Source organism: Cryptomeria japonica, chromosome 3, assembly GCF_030272615.1.
Source record: "Cryptomeria japonica chromosome 3, Sugi_1.0, whole genome shotgun sequence".
Classification (NCBI taxonomy): Eukaryota; Viridiplantae; Streptophyta; class Pinopsida; order Cupressales; family Cupressaceae; genus Cryptomeria; species Cryptomeria japonica.
The window spans coordinates 545779162-545793730 of NC_081407.1; the positions used below are offsets into that span (position 1 = coordinate 545779162).

The window sequence follows — 14569 nt, forward strand, 5'->3', positions numbered from 1 at the left end:
ATATATGGACCACTTGGTATAAATTCATGTTGAGGAACGAAATATCTATTTTGTCCATGTATACCATACTCTACAGGCATGTCATGTTCTAATGTGTTGCCCCCAAATTTGACATGGGGTTTCCTTGTGTCCAAATTTTGAGCATGCCTTTGAATATCCAATTGCTTTGGTGGTTGATCCTTAGCATTGGTATGTGATTGAGCATATCTTTCTGCATAAGACTTCCATAATGGTCTGCGAAGGTGAGTATCATATGCTTGACCATGTGTATGTGGGACCTCTGGTTTTTGAAACAAAGACGATGGTGATTCAGGTACCATATGTGGTCCTCTATTGCCTCCACTATTAGGCCTCCTTTGATCCATGTTGGAGTGAGGTTGTTGCAAAGGTCGATTTTCCATTATTTGAGACATGTCAAAATCATGAGGTATCTTGGCTCCACTTTGTGCCATCATTTGTAAGAAGTATTTTCTATCCCTTCTCATTATTTCCTCAACCAATCGATTGAAATGGGGATTCATAATGGATTCTTCCACATCTGCTGAATGTACGGAAAAGTTGTCCATATTGTCATTGTGTGTATCATTGTTGTTTGTAGTGTCCATGTTCTCAACATTTGGAATGTTTCTATAGGCATCCATGTCAGGTAATGTAGTATGATCAGAATTGAAAAAGATATCATTGTCATACTCATAAGAACTCATGTTTGCGGACTCTTGAGCCTCTTTAGTTTCTCTCCTAATTTTTGAAGACGGGTTTCAACCATGAACTAGGTATTGACCGAGATGTGTGAGACTAGATGAAAAATGGAAAAAGTATGGAAGACCAAGGGTTGGATGGAATATAAATGAATCTGAGGTGTACTTGCAATGTCCAAAGTGTAAGACCAAGTATGTATGTAGTAGAGTAGGTGCGACTTCCAAAGAGAGGATAGTTTCTCTTGATGAGGTAAGTTGACCTTGACTCTAAGTAAGACCAAATGAGACCCAAAGGTAAGAAACCTTGATGAGGGACCACTTAGCAAAATGTTGTTGTATGTAGTGTGTTGACAAAATATAGTGAGGACAAGCAAGTGACCTTTTGACTCAAGTTTAGACAATTGTGAATGTAAAGTGAGATGTGAAGCAATGATGGACTTTGTGAGACCCAAGGACAGGTTGACTGCTAAATGAAACCCTGGAGAAATGACCTAGGAAGCTCAAGAATTTTGAAACTAACTGTGGTTGTTTGCTGGACTGTAAAAGTTTTTTCAATTCTGAACACAGACGCGCCTGTATACTTCACAGACGCGGTTTCCTGACACAGACGTGGCTCTGTTCAACACAGACGCGCTTCTGAGATTTTTTTGCAAAGTGTAATGTTGATTCTGTAAACATAGACGCGTTTCTGCCCTTCACAGACGCGGTTATACAACACAGACGCTATTATGTCCAACACAGACGTGTTTCTGCAAAATTTGTGCAATTTTTTCCAATCTGTGAAGTCGTTTTGTTGTGACCAAATCTGACTGTTTGATTGTTTTTCGTGACAAGAGGACACAGTGTTGATGAGGATTCAATGTTTGCAAGTGTTTAGACTCAAAATGACTCCAATAAAAAGTGTGTTGTTTGATGTAAAAAAATGTTTTGCATACACTTGAAAACACAAAAGACACAATGTTTTGCTGTTTGGTCTTAAATGTTTTGAATGTTTAAAATAAGTCAAGCACAATTCTTATGGCTGGCCAAGACAATAGTTGTTGATCCCACATGGGGTTTTACCCCCGAGGCTACGCTATTTAGAGCGGATACTTAGATGCTTGACCTCTCTGGCTCCACCCTCGACACTCACTTCTCGGGTCAGCCAAGCATCAGTCCCCACGAAAACTCCTCGTGGCGAACTTTGTATCTCTACTAAGAACCGTATGTGTGTGGGCCGCTACCAGAGGTCCGACCTCCTGCCCCAACAACTAGAAGGATTTGGGCTTCTAAAACAAAAAGGTGCTAGTAAGGGCATCCGCTCGTGTGGCCATACATGCGGCACTTTCAGCTCTGTAAATACAGAAGGCTCCCAGCCGATAGGGGTTATGCCCGACAACTGATCAAATAAATTTGATCAAACGGGTTTATGGGGAGACATAGTGTCGGTATGAACTAATCAGCACACGTTATCCATAGTTTTCACCATGAATACAATTGTTTATAGTGGTTCAGAAGAATGGGTTTTTCTCGCTACCACTTGGGTCGTTCTCTTCTCACTAGTAGTCCTAATGACCACACGGGAAGACAGGCCCTCTAAAGATTAAACAAAAAGAGCCTATTGCTCAAGACACAAAAGACAATGATTCAATTTTGGTGCACCAATTGAAGTGTTTGCTAGTCTATGAAAACAAGGCACACAATAAAAATCCAAAAACCCTTGCCAAGGACCTGCAACAAAGAGTTGTTAGTAGTTTGGATTGTTTCAAATAATCACCCCTTCCTGCAAGCACACAAGTTAGGTAAATTTTAAATCCAAAAGACTTTGTGAAAATAGGGGCCTTCAACCAAACGATTTTGCTTTCAAGACAAGCTGCACCAATTTCGTTAGCTAGATCTAAAAATGTTAGCTCCAAGTAAACCAGATCTGAAACCCTAAATGCAAAATCCAAAACTGAATCAATAAACCCAAAATTTGAAACCGGTGAACACAGACGCGATTACCCTCAACACAGATGCGACTTCCTGACGCAGACGCGGTTCTGTGAGATACAGACGCAGCTCCAGACCGCAGACGCGGCTAAAAACACCGCAGACGCGACTGAGGAACGCAAACGTGATTTTCGGAATCTGCAAAAAATAAAATATTGGCGATAACACAGACGCGCCAGAAAATCAAAAACGCGATCCGAAACTACGTAGACGCGAAAATATCAAAATGTTGCCGAAAATGTCAGATCTGCAACTTCAAAACACAAAATCTGCAACAAAAATGTTAAATACAAAAGGGACAAGAGTCCCACCGGGCGTGCCAAAATGTATATGGTGAAAATGGATACAATAATAACGATATTGAAAGGTTAAATGAATTCAACCACAAAACCCTAGCCTAACAACAACAAAGATCCACCATAACATATGAAGATTACCTAAGACAATGCAAATCAAATGAAATCACAAAAATTATACCATCACATGTCCAATAGGGTTTGGATCTCCATTCTTCCTATCTCCATTGATCTTGTTTGATATATTTGCTCTCAAATTTTATGTGCACAAGAGCTCAACAAAGAACAGAATGTGGTTGCAAGTAGGATCGTAATGTAGTCAAGTGCATAAAAGATGATTAGAATGATTGATTAGAATGCATGATTAGGGTTTGATAATGAAGGAAGCATCTCCTTATATAGAAGACACAATAAGAAATGGAGGGATAAGATTGAGAGGTGTAAAAGGAGGTCGGCTATGATTAGAGGGTAGGTAAAAGAAATAATAAAATAATGAAAGGGGTAGATAGTGTATGAATTAAGAGATGAATGACATGTGTCATGGGTAGAAAAGGTTAATGAATTAATTAAATAAATAAAGATTTATTTAATTAATAGAAGAAGTGGGATCAATTAAATAAATAAGATATTTATTTAATTTAGGAAAAGGATAATTTAAATAAATAAATGTATTTATTTAAATGAGAAATAAGGCTAGAAGAGGATAAATGAATTAATTAAATAAATAAAGATTTATTTAATTAATAGATGAATTAGGCTAAAGTAATTAAATAAATAAAATATTTATTTAATTAGACTGGACAATTTTGGGTGTCTACACAAAGTAATAACAGTCAATATACTATTAAGTAAAAGGGCAAATGACATTTATTTAAACAGCATTAAAATAATAGTACTATTAGACATAACATATAAAATTATAAATATGTATCTGCTCATGAATTTAAGAAATCATAATACAATTCAGTTTACAAATTATGGTAATGCTGTAAGTTCATATAATGCTAATAATATAAAGAATAACAAAACTGATGATAATGGAATAATGACAATAAATGGTTAACACTGAGCCAAAGTAACACTAACAGGAAATGTAATGATAGTCCCACTCAAGGCACTATGTTATATAATGTAATATGGGAATTATGTCTGATATAATTGACTGTCATAATGAGATGAATTGAATAAATAAAACTTCATTGGAATATCTCAAATGATTCATTGTAAATAAGGGACTCTTTTCTTAAGTACACCACTCCATAGTGGATGCCTAATACCTGCCACATGGAGCCAAGAGGGGTGAAGCATCTGCTCTTGGGCTTAAGAGAGAAGGTAGTTGTGATGAGGGGGAACGGTGATAGAACACCTCGCTGGGTACGCCACTCCATGATGGATGCCTAACACCTGCCATATGGAGCCAAGGGGAATATGGTATTCTGCCCTTGGGCCTAGGAGGGATGGTTTCTTGGACACCCTATCCAACTAATGGACTAAAGGAATTGATTAGTAACTGACTTACAAACTGACTATATATAATAATCTGATTATACTCAGCAATTATAATTCTAACAGTCATTAATATAGTAGATTTGATATCATTTAATATAATTCATATTTCAGTTTTGAGTATTATTTCATATATGTCCTCTAATTTTGTTGCAAGAAAACAGTATACAAAGGTACGCCTATAAAACCCATTTACTTATTTATAAATTTGGCCAAATTTGGGTTAAATTAAAGCTTAACTAATTAGGGGACATTACAGCCCTTCATAACTAAGGATATAAATCCATGCTCAATACCAATGCTTTCAATGATCTTCTGTCCTCTGATTCCTTGTATCACCTGTTGGGTGCATATTCTCATTTGGTAATTCTGACGTTTCTTCCAAGAGATAATGAATATTGAACCTGTACAATTTTGTGTTACTCTGACCAAGAGGGTAAGTGCTCATGAATTGAATGAGGGGTTTGTGTGTCTAGCGAGCAAGTGCTCACAAATTGAATGACGGATTGGTGCCTCTAATGGGAAAGTTCTCGTGAATTGGATTAGTGGTTGGTGCATCTAGTAGATTAAGTCTATGAAACTCTTAAGATCATTATATAAACAATATATATATATATATATATCTAACTGTCTTCATAAAAGCTATTCTTCCCACATATTCAATCTATTTGGAGTCATTACAAGCAAGTAATTTACTAAAGACATTCACTTTTAATTAGTTGGTTGAAAAGATGGCAGAAAGAGAAAATGCCTTTGGAAGAATGATTGAAACCACATGAGGGAATATTTCCCATGCTCATCAAAAAGGTAAATCTTCCAATAAGGTTTCATCTTCCAACAATGAAGGAAATGGTGGAGGCAAAGGAGGAGACAATTGGCTGTTAGAGTGAGATATTTTCCTATTTAATTAATTAGACCCCTTTCCACACTAGCATACTAAACTTACTTAGGTCATGTACTTTTTCGTCTCAATTCATAGGATTTGGACACATATCATGATTTAACTTTAATCCTCACCTAGGGTTTCATCTAGAGTTTCTTTATCCTTTATAAGGGGTTATTCATCATTATTGTATTATTCAACAATGCATATTCATTATTGATTCATGCTTTTTGCATCAATAGTCTCTTTGGCCTCCATAACAATTCTATTATTTTTTCTCTCTTTCTATGTTAGGTGTTTGATTGTAGGTGATCTTTGGGAGTTATACGGTTGAGGATTCAACTTCTTCATGACGAGGAGACAAAACTAGCAAAAGCAATGGTCAACCACCCTATGAGAAACAAAATGACAGACAAAACTTACTTTGCAGATCATATTGTAGAAAAAAGAGTCACAAGGTTGACACATGCAAAACATTATGAGATAAAATTGAGACCTATAAAAAACAAAAGGAAGAAAATAAGGAAAAAAATAAAATTGTAAAATCAAATTTAACCCAATTTGCTAGTGAATGTGTGCTGGTTGGGCTACCGTATTTTAAAAATCTATCAATGGTGTTTGTATTTATTAGTGTTACAGGACTTGTAGGAAACTCACTAGAATTGGCAAGGCTTGAGATGAGAAGGATTGGGTGGGTTCTAGAGACTCGAACTCAGTCTAACTTCAACTAGAAATCATGTGCCCTTCTTGACAAATGCAAATACAAATTATGTGATATTCAGATGCAATTTTTATTTGTGATGCTATTTCCTTCCTGTCATAATAAAGGCATGTATTCCTGCTTGGATATGAAAATATGACCAAAATAAGTCCAGCTCACTAACCTAGATGGTCATATTTTGAAATCTAATTTTTGTCTTAGGGAATGGAATCTTATGTCTTATCTTTGTACATAGGAAGTTTTCCAGAATAATCATAGCGACTAAGTTAGTCAATTCAGTGACTTGATTGATCCTCTATTTTTTATTATTCCTGCTCAGATATGAACGTATTTTTTACATGGCGCATGATAATAGCTTTAATCCTTTAAAAACCTCTATATTTCATGATTTTTTAATTTTTCACTTTGCCAAGATTGAGTGCTAAGTCTGGTTCGGAGTAAAAAATCAACTGAAGGAGTCTGAGCTGAGTCCAAGTCTTGTAACTATGGTATTTACATTCTTTCAATATGGTCTTTGTCTGCTATGATAGTTTCACAACTGAAGAAATGTACAGCTATGCTATTGTGATTTTTAACTTATCCAAAAGAATCTATTTCTTTATTAAAATAGAGCAACTTGATTCTAGCTAAATGTTGATATACCTTTTTCCTAGTCTACATATGGCTTAGTCCTAAATAGGTATGCTTATATAAAAAGCTGTTTTAAAAATGATCTAAATGTTGAAAGGCAAGTACTGTTAATAAGAGCAGGAAATTTTGTTCCCTTACATTAAAGGTGGCTGACGATTGCTTTTCTGATTCTTGTTTCCTGTTGGCAAAATTTTCTGCAGGTATTGGTTATGTATTAGATCCAGAATTTTCTTTTGCTAAAATAGCTGCTCCTTATGCACAGGTATATGTTTGTTACCCTATTTGATGTATAAGTTGGTCTATACATTAGGTTATTATATCCATTATATTCCACTCATAGGTATTCCAACACGAGTGGTTCTTTCTTTAAGGAAAATTCTTAATTTCCACTATTTTTAAAAGTCATATTTTTCAATTGCATGTTATCTTCACACTGACAGGATCTATTAGATATGCGGAACTCAGAAAGCAATGGACCCTATCTAGTTGAAGAGATTCAGAGACAAGCAACTGACGTACTCATCTTTCTTTACTCTTAATGTGTAGAGTCTTTACTTTTGCTATAATCCACATTAATGTTTTGTCTTCGTTATGAAGCAGGTCTATCTATTTTTTAAGTGTCAGATATGAGGCTACGTATTTCACAAATTACTGTAGCATTTTGATTTTTTTTTTCAATGTTGTGTTGGTATTTTGCATAAAATACTGAAGAGGGTGATTTGAGCAGCACGCTGAAATTAGATGGAAGACAAACTATTAACTGATATTTTTTTTGCATTGTATACTCTTTGGCACTTTGCAAATGAAAGTATTATAAGCCTGTGTTTATAAACTATCAACTACAGGCATAACTATTAAAGGTTTCTTGTACCTAACTTTACTCAATGGCATTAAGATGGGGATTTTGACCAGTTATAGCATGCTTAATCCCAACCACAACCCCTCTGAAAAACCCCTATTTTGGGGATGATGAAAAGATGTCTCCCCACCAACGAGTAGAACATCCATGGGGATCCCTTCTTCTAAGGGAGTGGCCAAGGGACTCTCTATTGTCCTTGGGATGACCAAAAGACACCTAAGCACCCCTCAACCTTCCCAGGGACAATGGGGAGTCTCCTCTCCAAGATCACTTTAAAAAAATTTAAAACCATTACGAAAATAAAAAAATAAAAAATTAAAACAAATTTTCTAAATTGCAATCAAGCCCTATGATATTCTTCTCATAAATGTTTACAAGATTCTAATCTTCACTAGTATTTCTTGGGATGGAGTGAGCAAGTTGGATGTCCTTGGGCATTATGTGACCCTCTTTGATGGTGCACAAAATTTGCGCCAACGTTTGACAATCTAAACAAGAATAATGCAGATGCCTTCTACAAAGCAGTGATGATGGAGCTATAGAATATGTAATGTCCCTTTTTTGGGTTCTCTTGCTTTGCAGTTGGTGCTGACTTTTTAGGCTTGTGTTAGCATGATTAGAGGGGTAATTCGATGTTACCAGTGAGCTCAGATGGTTTAGTAGAGTTGTATGACACTTTGAGATGTTATTTCAAGCTTTTTGTTTGGTCTCCAAGATTCTTGGAGTGAGCATCTAATTTTAACATAGTTCGAGGACTAGGCGAGTTTTGGCAAAAAATCGCAAAACTCGCGAGTACTAAGGCTTGCCAAGTCGACTCGCCATGGACTCGTGAGTCGAGTCCTGGAGAGTCTCGGCCAAGACTTGCTGAGCCCTGGGATGAGACTCACACGAGTCCTAGACTTTGAGTCGTGAGTCCTAACATAGGACTATCGCATCCAGCTGGGACGTCCAGCAGCTTTAAAATTAGGTTTTTAATTTTTTTTCTTCATATTTTGGCTCAAACTCATCCATTTCTTCATATTTTAGCTCAAACTCGTACATTTTCAATCATCCAAAAATTTCACCCACACCCCTTCTATCGTTGGGTTTTTCTCACATCTAACACCCAGTGTAGCTTATCATTGTTGCCTCTCAAACCCATTAGGGTCTCCTCTCCCAAACCCCCACTATTTATTAAGTATGAATTATGAAATTTCAAATATTGAGTGTTTGAAGATCACATGTCATGTGTAATGATTGAATAATGACAAATTGATAGTCAAATTAGGCTTGTATGTTCTCTAAATGCATTAATTTCTTTTTTTTTTTTGTAAAACTATGGTTTTTTTTTTGTTGTCAAATCCTAGCCGAGTTTTTCGTCAAGTCCAAGTCCTAAAACTTCAATTTTAAAAAGTCAAGGAGGAAGCATCACTTTTGAATTATAAAAGTGAGAAAGTTGTTCCTATTCAGTACACACCTATCAATCCTCTAATGATTAAGTTTATGCTACATAAGGATGATTTGTAGGATAATTGTAAGAATGAAAGAAGAATCTTTTGCATTACTGAAATGAGGGTATTTTTTTCTTAGGAACATTTGAGCATTCCTATAATTACAGATTGGAAAAGGGAACGAATGTCTTGATTCAAGAAGCATATGAGGTGAAGTTTCAAGATGACTTTGTTGAAATGCATGCACGAGAGAAATGTAACAACAAATAGTAAAGATAAGCAGTTTGATAATATCCATGATGATTGCTCAGGGTATGGCAGTAATGATACTAGCAGAGATTTGGTATATTTGCAAAATCTTGTCATCTTGGGAAGTATGGAGAGATAGTAAAAGGCTCAACTCTCATCAAAGAGTACATAAATCCTTTCGTTGAAGGTTGTCTATGTATAAGAATATGGGATCTAGATAATATTTTGAAACACCCAATATTGAAGTTTGAAATAAAGCAAGCAATGGGTACTCACTTAAAGCCTCATTTTGTTCATGGTACAGTCGTTCCAAATGCTTGGGAAGTTTCCAAGGCAACCCTCAAGAATATGGAGTTTATTTCTAAGGAAGTAGCTATCAACCAAACATATAATTTCATGAAGTAGTGAATTCACAAGAGTGCAGTCTTCCATGAGAGAGAGTCAAAGTCTAATGATTAAAGACTTTTCTCAGATGGCTAGCTTTATTGAAACATGAGACTGCTGCCCATGAAGCAATTGTTAATGAGAGATCTGCAGCATTAGAATTCCATCAGTTGGGATATGCAAATTACTTTCACAGAGGGAAAGGTATCTTAGTAAGTCTTGAAAATCATGTTGCACCTACAAGCAATTTGCTTCCCATCTATGGAGATACTTCAAAGACTTTTTTTTGTAGAGATGTTGGAATTTGCAGCCTACAGCAAGCAAAGATTGCAGAAATTGAGCAGAGGTCCAAAGAACGACATGAACTGAAGAAACAACTATTGGTAACAAAAGAAAAAAAGGTGCAAAGCCTAAAAAAATTGGATATCATGAATGAAAATCTAATTCTAAATTAAGTTGATGAGAAGAAGAAGGTACTATGGGTGAAGTAACTGTTGCTAGGAAACAATGAAATTAGAATATATAGATTTGGTAGAAGACAAAGATATTGCCATCAGGTTTACAGAAGATGTCTTTTATGCATCTGAGAAAGTCAAGAAAAAGGTGGATGAACTCACTGTTGAACTTAGTTCAGCCCATTTTTCACTTCATATGGAAGAACAGCTAGTTGCTGCAGCAAATATTAGAGAGCAAGAGCTAAGAAAAGCAAGCAGGCAATTGAAGAAATAAAATAACTTGATAGGGAATTAGCTCAAGCAAGGAAGAGGAAAGCCAAGGAAACCATGACAAAATATCCTAAAGCCTTACAACAAAGCTAATACTAAAATGCAATCAAAATTTTAAATAATTGCAAGTTTGTAAAAGTAGCTTCAGATATAAATGACTCAACAGGAGTAACAGCCTCTTCAGAAAAGTACTTTTCATTTGGTAAAGAAGAACACGAAGTTAAGGAACTTGCCAACTATGATGCTCAGTTGGAGTTTCCAGTTCAAATCGATGTAGCATAGTGGAAGCTGAATAAAGAGATTTTTCTTCACGAAGTACAGCTTCAGAAGAAGCTAGAAATTGTAAGTAATCTCTTGTATGGATATGGCCACATAACCAGGGTTTTGCCTTGTGTAGCTTACATTTTTTTGTGGTGAGGCGTATACTTGGATTTTTTCCTGAAGCCTCACCACAATTCCAAAAAAAGTGATTTTTATCACAATGGATAAAAAAATAATAATTGTCCATTCTATTTACCATAAAACAGATTATTCTTGACACCATCCTTCTCGTGAAATCCATATTTGCTTTCGTTGGCAAATCATTTAGAGTTGTCTTACTGTTACACCAAAGAATCATCTTAATAAACTTCAAAGTTTACGAATGTGCATCAAAATAGAAAGTTAATAATGCCACAAAACATCAAAAGCAGACTCATTTATAGGTTGGTTTGATTGCACGTGGAATACAGATTACCATTCCCCTATTTTATACTAATTAAAATCAATGTCCTGTTTATCTACAGGGTTGGGCAATTATTTTCAGAGGAAATTTCTTGTCCAAAAGTATTTATCAGTTACATGCTTTCTATTTTGTGCGGCAGCATCACTATAAACCATTTTTAAATGAGACTTCTGAAATTATATTATGAATGCTGCTGATTCAGGTTCGAGATACCACAGTTGCCATGCCATATAGGATACAACATATTGATGAGTTCATCAAACAACTTGAGGCAGGAGATCTAAAATTGCGGGTGCGGGTGTTTGAGGTAAGTCAATAAAAGTATCTTTCTTCTTGGGTAATAAACTTTTGCAAGGAATCCATGCAGGCTATAGTGGCAGAATTAATGCTTTTTTTTTTAACATTTTAGGCTGAAAGGGCTGCCAGAAGGGCATCGGTAATGCAAATGGCAACTATATACACAGTTTTGGGGGGAACATTATTGAATACTGGAGTTACACTAACAGCCCAGGGCATGGAGAATCTTGCCACTGTTTCATATATCGGTGCAGGTATGTTTTACTTTTCTCATAATTTTTCTCTGCTTGGAGTGTCTGATTATTTGTCATAATGTGCATCAAAAAGAACAAAGATGAATTGCATTTTGATTATTCATCAATGACTTCACATGGGCCTTTACTATGTTGGAGACAAAAAATTAGCTTGTACATGCACCACGCATTGGATTTTGAAGTCTATAATGTTGATTATTGCTTTTACTCATGTGTATCTGTTAGCCATTGATGCTATGCACAGGGGATGCATGAATGAAAGATTTTAATTGTTAGCCGTTGATACCATGCACAAGGGGATACAAGAATGAATGAAAAATTTTGATTGTTAGCTGTTGATGCTAAGCACTGGGGATGCATTAATTGTCTTTGCCTGTCCTGCAACCCACTTCCATTTCATAGCAAATATTATGTTTGACTTAGTCATAAACATATCATAACATACCCCTCAATCATTTGCAAAGAAGAATGGAATAGAAGAATATAACTTTTTTAATGTCCATGGCCGAAGATAGGACAGCAGAACTCATTATTTTTACTTTCTGAATTGCTGATCTTCTGCTATTATCTATAACATTTTTGTTATGTTTGTGTAAAATGAAAAATCATGTAAGTTACTTACAAAACTCAGACTAACTATTTCATCGTAATACTACAGTTAAACTTATATTGCTTTCATTTGGATGTGCAATCTGATGATATGTTGAAACAATCCGAAGCTTAAATTTGTTGGATTGCATTTGTTGGAAGCAATAATCTGGCAAGTGAAGTAGATATATTTTGTCGTGTGACTATCAGTATTGTCGATGCTTTATATTCATCATTCTAGAGATTCATATAGGAAAGTTTTAAGGTTGTTGTCTATTCCCAAACATCCGTGAATAGAACAGAAACACAACACAGAAAAACAAACTGTCTATTCATATGGTAAGGAAATTAAGCACACATTTGACACATTGTTGCGTGGAAAAGCAGAACAATTTAGGACTTCTCATCAAAATTTAGATCAGATAGAAGTAGAACAGAAGGTAAACTCATTCCAATATTTATTTTCTGGAGTAATATCAAAATTGAGCTGTCTAATCCCCCTTGTTATCAGTTTATATCTAGGATACAAAGGAGTTACGTTAAGTTTATGAACAGTTCTGTCTGTTGCTTGATGTGTAATTTCTTAGCTTGTCCCGATTACATACATATTTCTGGAATTTTGTGCATCTCCCATCCACTCTGTGTGTGTAACTCTTTTTGTACCAGCTAGTTGCTTCATTACTTGGCAGTAAGCACTGCTACACTTGAAAATGGAATCAAAGTTTTAAGAATTTTATTTGATAAAAAGAAAGTGATATGATGTTTTTTAAGTGAAAGATTATGATCAGAATTCCTTTCTTCATGTATTTTTGCACTTGTATTCTCTAAACCCAAATAATAGTGGATCGTTTATGCATGCAGGAGTATTCACAATCTTGATTATTCAAGCCATGAAAAGAGTACAGAGACTTGACAAATTTGAAAAAATGATTTAAGTAGTTGTTTCATCTTTACAGTGAGCATGTGTTACGGCAAATTTATTTCCCCACAGAGTCATAATATTGTGGCTAGGTGGTCCATTCGCCATTTTTTACTACTGCTTTTGTGGCCTTCCGATTCATTGTTGATTCTATATTGTAGAGCAATTGAAATTAATTATCAATCATGTAAGGCTGTTGCTGAAAATTCCAGCAGCAACAGAGTGGAAATGTACCATATATTTATTATTCATTACATTTAAGAATCCGCCAGGTTGTATTATCATTCATTCCTATTAAAAAATGAAATATTTACTATATTTCATTTTTTTAATGTATCTTGAGGGAGGCCGGCTTCCTAACGACAGGCTCTATTTAAATATAAAGAAATAAAGTCATAGACCTGCTAATGATGTGTACGAATTGAACTATTTGATATTTCAAGTGGGAAAGTGCATATTTTGTATTTTTATCTTTCATCTTCGACATATACTAGTTTATTTGTCTTTAATACAATAAATAGTTTGTAAATGGTATATTTTTGTGTGGAAGTTTGAAATTGATCAAAACTAGACTCTGGAGATTTCAACTAAACATATAAGAAGAGTATTGCATCAACATTTGACAATGATCAGGTGTATTGCATGATTGTTTAGTGTGTTTCAAACATTGTTAACACTATCTACTTAGTCCTAGTGTTTTGCTTAATGAGAAGAATTTTGTTTAGTTAACTTTAAATGGTATTCATCAACACCACTAGAGTTTATATATAGGATTTAGGCACCAAAGTGAATATTTTTTAGGCAAGCAAGACGACAAATCATTTATGTGTGCAAGGGTCAAAATTGAGTACAAAAATCAAGTTTGTGAACATATGAATTATTCATACATGTGTGGAAATTGGAAATGACAAAAAAACAACAAATGCTATAATACTATAGGTGTTATTTCATAGACTACTAGGTACGAAGTACAAAAACAAATCATAGGCTGTCATCTATCACATAACATTTGGCATCAAATCCTAAAGTAAAAGCAACCTAATCTTTTGCCTTAAGTTTAGCACTTATCCATGAATATATTTATGTAGTATTTTGCACTCCTCTCATTTATTTATTGATGGTCATTTTCCTCCTAGCGTATTTGTAGTGAATTAACCTAAATATTTACGTAGGGTTATTACATTTCCTTACATAAATTGGGGAGCCTAAAAAAATTTACTCGTTAGGGTTTTTTTTATTCCAATTTTTAAATTTGATCATTTTTTATTTTTCATTTTACATCAAACTTAAGCTTTATAATGGATCCTTCCAAGCTTTGTTGTGATGCTTTTTCCTCACCATCATGACGATGACATAGACAATGATCTCATTTCCACATTGATTCCTAATACGATTCATTTCCTAGGATTTGTGATCTTCATGATGCTTATATTTT

The 14569-nt window shown here is 35.0% G+C and overlaps 1 protein-coding gene across 1 annotated transcript in view; it reads left to right on the forward strand.

Annotated features, from left to right (window-relative positions):
• LOC131075095 (protein ACTIVITY OF BC1 COMPLEX KINASE 7, chloroplastic) overlaps positions 1-13563 on the forward strand; it is a 160405-nt gene extending 146842 nt beyond the window's left edge. Inside the window, exons 13-17 of the mRNA XM_058011918.2 lie at positions 6906-6967; positions 7146-7220; positions 11279-11383; positions 11486-11627; positions 13077-13563. Coding sequence (XP_057867901.2) covers positions 6906-6967; positions 7146-7220; positions 11279-11383; positions 11486-11627; positions 13077-13150 — 458 coding nt within the window. The 3' untranslated portion in view covers positions 13151-13563. The remainder of the gene's footprint in view (positions 1-6905; positions 6968-7145; positions 7221-11278; positions 11384-11485; positions 11628-13076) is intronic.
• Positions 13564-14569: the final 1006 nt, after the last annotated feature.